This window comes from Castanea sativa, chromosome 3 (genome assembly GCF_040712315.1).
Source record: "Castanea sativa cultivar Marrone di Chiusa Pesio chromosome 3, ASM4071231v1".
NCBI lineage: Eukaryota > Viridiplantae > Streptophyta > Magnoliopsida > Fagales > Fagaceae > Castanea > Castanea sativa.
The window spans coordinates 55422339-55429071 of record NC_134015.1 but is presented as its reverse complement, the minus strand read 5'-3'; the positions used below and the strand labels follow the sequence as shown (position 1 = coordinate 55429071).

Genomic DNA, 6733 nt, shown 5'->3' with positions numbered 1-6733 from the left:
TGTAAATGGCAATATATCCCTGTCAAGTAAATTAATCATTCTTCATTTTCTCCGATCTTCACATTTTCAATAGTGACTGCTATCCTATTTTCTATACCTAGAAAATAACATTTCTACTCCAAAAAAAAACCTTTTGTACCGCAAACAACTAAATTTATAATTTTCCTATAATTTTTTTTATGTAACTGATTACGAGTAGTAAAAAAAAGGTAATAAATTTGTATAAAAATGATAAATAACTGATTATTATATATAAAAATTAAGGTAAAAATTATGAAAAATCTTTGTTATATATAAAAATTGTGAATTTGTACGTGTTAACAGAGCTAACTTTTTTTTTAAAGTTAAAGCCCACATTTACTTGTACGGATGTACCTCTCTCCTACATGAAGAAATAGACCTGGCCAACACGTGTAAGCTACGTGTTCATTTGAATTTTCCTTACGAATCTTCCACGGACAAAACATGAGCTAATAGTATGGTCCTCAACATGTATATATATAGGGAGATAGTTACATCAGAAGGAGCACTTAATATATCTCATAAAGGTGATATATTACACTCATTTACTATAGCAACTAGCTCAGTATATATTTCTTCATTTTGTGCTGCAACAAAAAGGGACAAAAACCATGAAATTTGGGAAGGAATTCACAGCACAAATGGTGCCTGAATGGCAAGAAGCACACATGGATTACAATCAACTTAAATCCCTTTTGAAAGAAATCCAACGCTTCAAGCAAAGAACCAAGCCACCAGCAACCCCAGCTGGCCTTAAACGAAAGCTCACACTTTATAGAGCTTTTAGTGGCTTAACACAAAGATACAACCACCCCACAAGCCCATCATCAGCTTCTGATGACATTGAAAGCCAAGCCATTCTTGTCAATTCTGTGAACCATGGTGGCTCACAAAGTTATCAAACTACGTTTCTCATGTCCATCGATGAAGGTGGTGAATATGAATTGGTTTACTTTAGGAGACTTGACGATGAATTCAATAAAGTGAACAAGTTTTACAAGGCTAAAGTGGAGGAAGTGATGAAGGAAGCAGCTATGTTGAACAAACAAATGGATGCTTTGATAGCTTTTAGGATCAAAGTGGAGAATCCTCAAGGGTGGTTTGACAGGTCTGTCGAGATGACTCGTCTTGCTTCCGATGTTGCTGCTTCAGCAGCTGCATTGGCTGCATTAACACCAAAAGGAGCCAGAGCAAGTAGTAAGTTTTTGAAGCTTTTTATTCATTTTTCATAATTGTGCCTTTTCCATTCCGTTGTTAACTGCTAGTGTTACATTGGTTGAAAAATGCTAAAATTCTTATCAATTTTACTATAAAAAAAACTTACCAATAACACACTAAATATTTACTTTGTATTCAAAAAATGAAACATCACCAAGAGCCTTGTAGCTTCTTGGCACTTTTCTTTAGGAGGAGAACAAGGTTTGAATCTCCCTCTTTCATTATTGTAACAATCGGATTATTAAAAAAAAAAGTATAATAGCAAATCAGTTTATAAAGTTTACGTAATAAAATTTGTAGCTAGTGTAATATCACTTTACAAAAGTGTTTTTGGTTAGATATGCTAAGTGTTTGTAGTGTGAACTTATTTAACTAAGATAGTGGCTTGTTATGACTATGCTTCACACACAAGGCCAAAAATATTAAAGTGTTTGCAAAACTGATATCAGTGAGTAGAACTCTGCAATAACTTAATCAATTGCTCCTTGATCAGGAAGAGTTCCCATGTCCATGGATGTGATTGAAGAGGGTCCGAGCAACCAAGGACCATCATCAGATGAATCAAGTGATGATAAAGATGACAAAGAGATCGAAATTGTCAACCAAAAGGTTCAAGAACAGAGGCCAAAGAACATGAAGGCCACTAGACCAGCTCCTCTTGAAATACTTAGTCATGTGAAGATGAACAACACTCTAGAGACTCCTCGTTCAACCATTAAGGGCTTACTCAAGCACCCTGTGCAGAAAGAGCTGAATTTCACCAGGGAAAATTTGAGGAAAGTTGAAGATCAACTTAAGCGAGCTTTTGTTGAATTTTACCAGAAGCTTAGGCTTCTAAAGAACTACAGGTACTATATGGTAGTTTATTATTTAATTTGGATGGATTGATTTGCTTGTCTTTCTTTTAAATGAATGCAGTAAATCATTTTGCTTTGAATGATACAGCTTCTTGAATATTCTGGCATTTTCAAAGATCATGAAGAAATATGATAAGGTATTTCCCCTCCCCAAAAAAAAAAAAAAAAAAAATTGTATATAGCGTGCATTTGGATGAAAATGAGAAGTTTGTTGATTTGCTTATTGTTGAAAAGTTGGTTCAAGATAGTTGTATTTAGAAAAAACTGTACATAAAAAATATGTTTAGATACTAAAAAAAAACTGCTAGCAAATAGACACTGCTCTTATTCCCAAGGTTTGGACATTGATTTTGGTTCTTACGTTTTGAGCTTAACATTGCAGATCACTTCAAGAAATGCATCAAAATCTTACATGAAAATGGTGGATAACTCCTCCCTTGGCAACTCTGATGAGGTAAAATTTCTCTATTCATTAGCAAAATGCAAGAAAGAAGGGGGAGACCAGATCATTCATTCTCAAAACTACTTAACCTTTAGGCTTTGCTTATAAAAGAGTTGCTAATTAATGTCAAGTGCTTTCCTTCTAATCTGATATTCCATTTGCCATTTCAGATTACCAAACTTATGGAAAGGGTTGAAACTACATTCATCAAACATTTCTCTAATTCTAACCGCACCAAAGGCATGAAAATCCTAAGACCCAAGGCAATGAGGGAAAGACATAGGACGACATTTTCCACTGGTAAGATCTTTTATTAGGATGAATTAAACTTCTTAACAGTGAATTGGGACAATTCTGATATCAATTTCTTTCTCTTGAATTTGGTCTTTGTAAAAACTTCAGGTTTTTTTGCTGGCTGCACAGTAGCTCTGATTTTAGCCCTTATTTTAATTATTCGCGCACGCAATATCATGGATAAGCCAGAGGCAACAAAGTACATGGAAAACATGTTTCCCCTTTACAGGTATATTTCTTCTGAAATTGAATTTCTAGGATTTTCTACTCTAATACCATCATAAAGTATCATTTATCCAAAAGCTTAATTAAACAAATAGAAAGTGATGAATTTAATACTTAACATAACAAACAAGACATTCAAGTATTAAGTTCTAGCTGAATAAAAATAGATTCAAATGAACATGACTTCCACTTCCAACAATAGGGATCTATAACTCTTTTGTTTCACATGTTGAACTCCTTGCAGCTTGTTTGGCTTTATAGTTCTACACATGATTATGTATGCTGCCAATATATTCTTCTGGAGGCGATACCGGGTCAATTATTCCTTCATATTTGGATTCAAGCAAGGAACCGAGTTGGGGTATCGAGAAATTCTCCTCCTCAGTTTTGGTCTTGCAGTGTTAGCACTCGCCAGTGTGCTCTTAAACCTTGACATGGAGATGGATCCAAATACAAAAGATTATGGAACATACACCGAACTTCTGCCTTTGAACTTGGTTTTTGTAAGAATTATCAAACTTAATTGATGATTTCCTCATTTAACCTCTGAATCTATAGGCAGAACCTAATCCTGTGATTCCTCTCTTTTTCTGCAGCTTGTACTCATCATATTATTCTGCCCATTTAACATCATGTATCGTTCAAGTCGTTTCTTCTTCCTGACATGTCTCTTTCACTGTATTCTTGCTCCTTTGTACAAGGTATATATTGGTCAAGAAAAAGTAATGCATAAGATTAGTAAGTTAAATTGGGGTGGTTTGTATGAAGTATGAACATTGTGAATTTCTTTCTACTGCAGGTGACGCTCCCAGATTTCTTCTTGGCTGATCAGCTCACTAGCCAGGTTGGTAAATTGTTGCATGTTGTTTATCAATTACCTAAGAATAAAAAGAAAATAATAATCCTTAACAACTGATGTGTTACCTTTCGAAAAAAGAAAAAGGAAAAAAAAAAGAAAAGAAATTGATATACAATGTTATTAATTTAGCACCAATTACATTCATTGTTCATCAGTTTGGAAACCATTTTTAGTAAAAATTTTAACAGCTTTACGAATCTCTTGTCTATCCAGAAGTCCATGATATTGATCATTTTATTCTTCTTTTGCAGGTGCAAGCCTTGAGAAGTTTTGAGTTCTACATTTGCTACTATGGTTGGGGAGACTTCAAGCACAGACATCACACCTGTGGAAGAAGCGATGTATACAAAACTTTCTATTTCATTGTTGCTGTAATTCCATACTGGTCTCGACTCCTTCAGGTACGAACCTTAACATTTCTTCTTCTTATAATAAGTTTAGGGACAAAAATCTTCACAACTCTAATGGTATCATAGTGGAATTGGTGTATGTAAAAGTGGTTTCATTGGTGAAGTAATGTAAAAGTGATGAACTTAACATCTAAGAAAGCTGCGAGAAATTTTATGAAAGATTTTTGTGGGCGTACTTAATTTCCTTTTGTTTTCCCACATGCTCTTCTTCATCTGCTGCCACAAATTAAATGATAATTGCTTGATGGACATACTTAATTTTCTTTCATTTGTTTTTTCAGTGCCTCAGGCGCCTGTATGAAGAGAGAGATCCTATGCAAGGATATAATGGCATTAAATATTTTCTGACTATTGCGGCTGTTATCTTGAGGACTGCTTATAGTCTTGACAAGGGAATGGGTTGGAAAACATTAGCCTGGATTTTCTCAGCCATTGCAGCAATTGTTTCTACATACTGGGACCTTGTTATAGATTGGGGGCTTCTTCAACGTCGATCTAAGAACCGCTGGTTGAGAGACAAGCTATTAGTCCCTCACAAAAGTGTATATTTTGGAGCAATGGTAAGAGAAAAAATAACTGTAGCATCTACATAGCTTTTGATAGATGTTATTTGTTTTAAACACTTAAAATAAACATAAAATATGCTCAAAGATAAATGTTAATCATTAACTATCTCAACCCCATCTGTCTCGCGTCTGTGTCAGTGTCCATGACTCCATCTGCAGGCTCCTTAGCTTTTATCAACATCCAACACAGTAACACTACTAATTTTAATTTCATGACCATGCAGGTGTTGAATGTGTTGCTGAGGTTTGCATGGATGCAGACTGTATTGGGTTTCCAACTGTCTTTCTTACATAAAAATTCCTTAACAGCCATTGTAGCTAGCCTAGAGATCATTCGTCGTGGCATATGGAATTTCTTCAGGTAACAAAGATTTTAATAAGTCTTTTTGGTACAAAAACTTCTTCATTTATTGTGATAATCCTAAATTTTTATGCATAATTGATCAGATTGGAGAATGAACATTTGAACAATGTTGGCAAGTACCGAGCTTTCAAGTCTGTGCCACTACCCTTCAACTATGATGAAGATGAAGATAAAGATGAATAGGCTGTTTCAACATTCTACATAAGTAATTAATATATATATATATATATATATATAGGAAAACGAGGAAAGTTCAAATTATTCTTGGGAGATGCTGAGAATTGAGATGGAGGCGCAATAATTTTTTTGTGAAGGCAGTCCGTGACCATGACAGTCACACATGATGTATTTATGTTGATAAATTATTCTTGGAACAATGTTCTTCTCACATGATGTAATAATAGATTTTAATATTATATTACAAGAACCTTAATTCTTGGAATTTACTACCTGACCTCATAAAATAAATTGTAACAAAATTTTTGCTTTTTTTACTAAGGTTGTTCTACACTATTATCAATGTATTCCTCCCTTCACATACAATGACACAAGCAGACAACACTGAACCTAGTCAAGTAAAAATGCTAAACTATACCACGTGTAATCTTTCATGGGTTATGTGGGGGACAGAAGAGTCAGAGTGTGTTTGTGGGCCTTGGGCTTGATCTGAGGATATTAACTTGTTTGAGGAGTCTTCAGTGATAATGACTATACTGGATATAAAGGCCCACAAACAAATTGTTACGAGAGAAATTGGTGGAAATGGTCCGAGGAGAGAAATTTCCTCGGCTCCATGAGATAAAGGTCGTGCCATACATCCTGGTGTATGTAAGGGATTTCTAAAAGGTCTGATGAGGGAGGATATGTTCCACATGAGCACAGGAAGGAGGAGTGAAGAAAAAATATCTTAGAAAAAGCTGCTACCATCGCATTAAAGACTCTGCACCTACCTCTCTGACCGCATTAATGCGAAAATGACCTCTGAACAGTGGTGGGCAGTGTTACAGCTGTTGTTTGAGGGCTTCAAGAAGACGGTGGATGGGACAAGTATCTAGGTTGGTGATCTGGTTATACGTGGAGGACGGTAGAAGGAAGAAAGACGATATAAAAGGAAAAGAATGGCATTCAAGGAGGGGGATCTGAAAAAAGAAAGAGAAAAATATTGTATCCATTACCTTCAACTGTAATTTATTGTGGCAATGAGAAAGAATAATACAGGACATCCTCGGCCAGCGTCCGAGAAGAGTTTTTGTCATAAAACCATTTCATTGTGCATGTATTGGCAATCTAGCCCACCATACTTGTTATTCAATATCCATAAAATCTAAGTTTCAAGCCCACGCTCTACAAATTTCATTGTATAAGGCTACTTGGGCCTAGCCCTACACACGTTTGGGTTTGGGTGCAAATTGTGTCATTACAAGTTATAAACAGGTTCGGTTATCCTGTGCCCTTATTTTTTTCGCATGATATATAT

At 35.3% G+C, this 6733-nt stretch overlaps 1 protein-coding gene across 1 annotated transcript; it reads left to right on the top strand.

Annotated features, from left to right (window-relative positions):
• The first annotated feature begins 543 nt into the window (after nt 1–543).
• On the top strand, nt 544–6527 carry LOC142627234 (phosphate transporter PHO1 homolog 3-like). The gene is made up of 13 exons (XM_075801052.1): nt 544–1218; nt 1733–2087; nt 2185–2233; nt 2479–2550; nt 2709–2838; nt 2941–3061; nt 3302–3560; nt 3654–3758; nt 3857–3901; nt 4168–4317; nt 4608–4886; nt 5117–5253; nt 5340–6527. Exons 1-13 carry the CDS (start codon nt 633–635, stop codon nt 5437–5439), a joined length of 2388 nt encoding a protein of 795 aa, XP_075657167.1. The 5' UTR covers nt 544–632; the 3' UTR covers nt 5440–6527.
• Nucleotides 6528–6733: the final 206 nt, after the last annotated feature.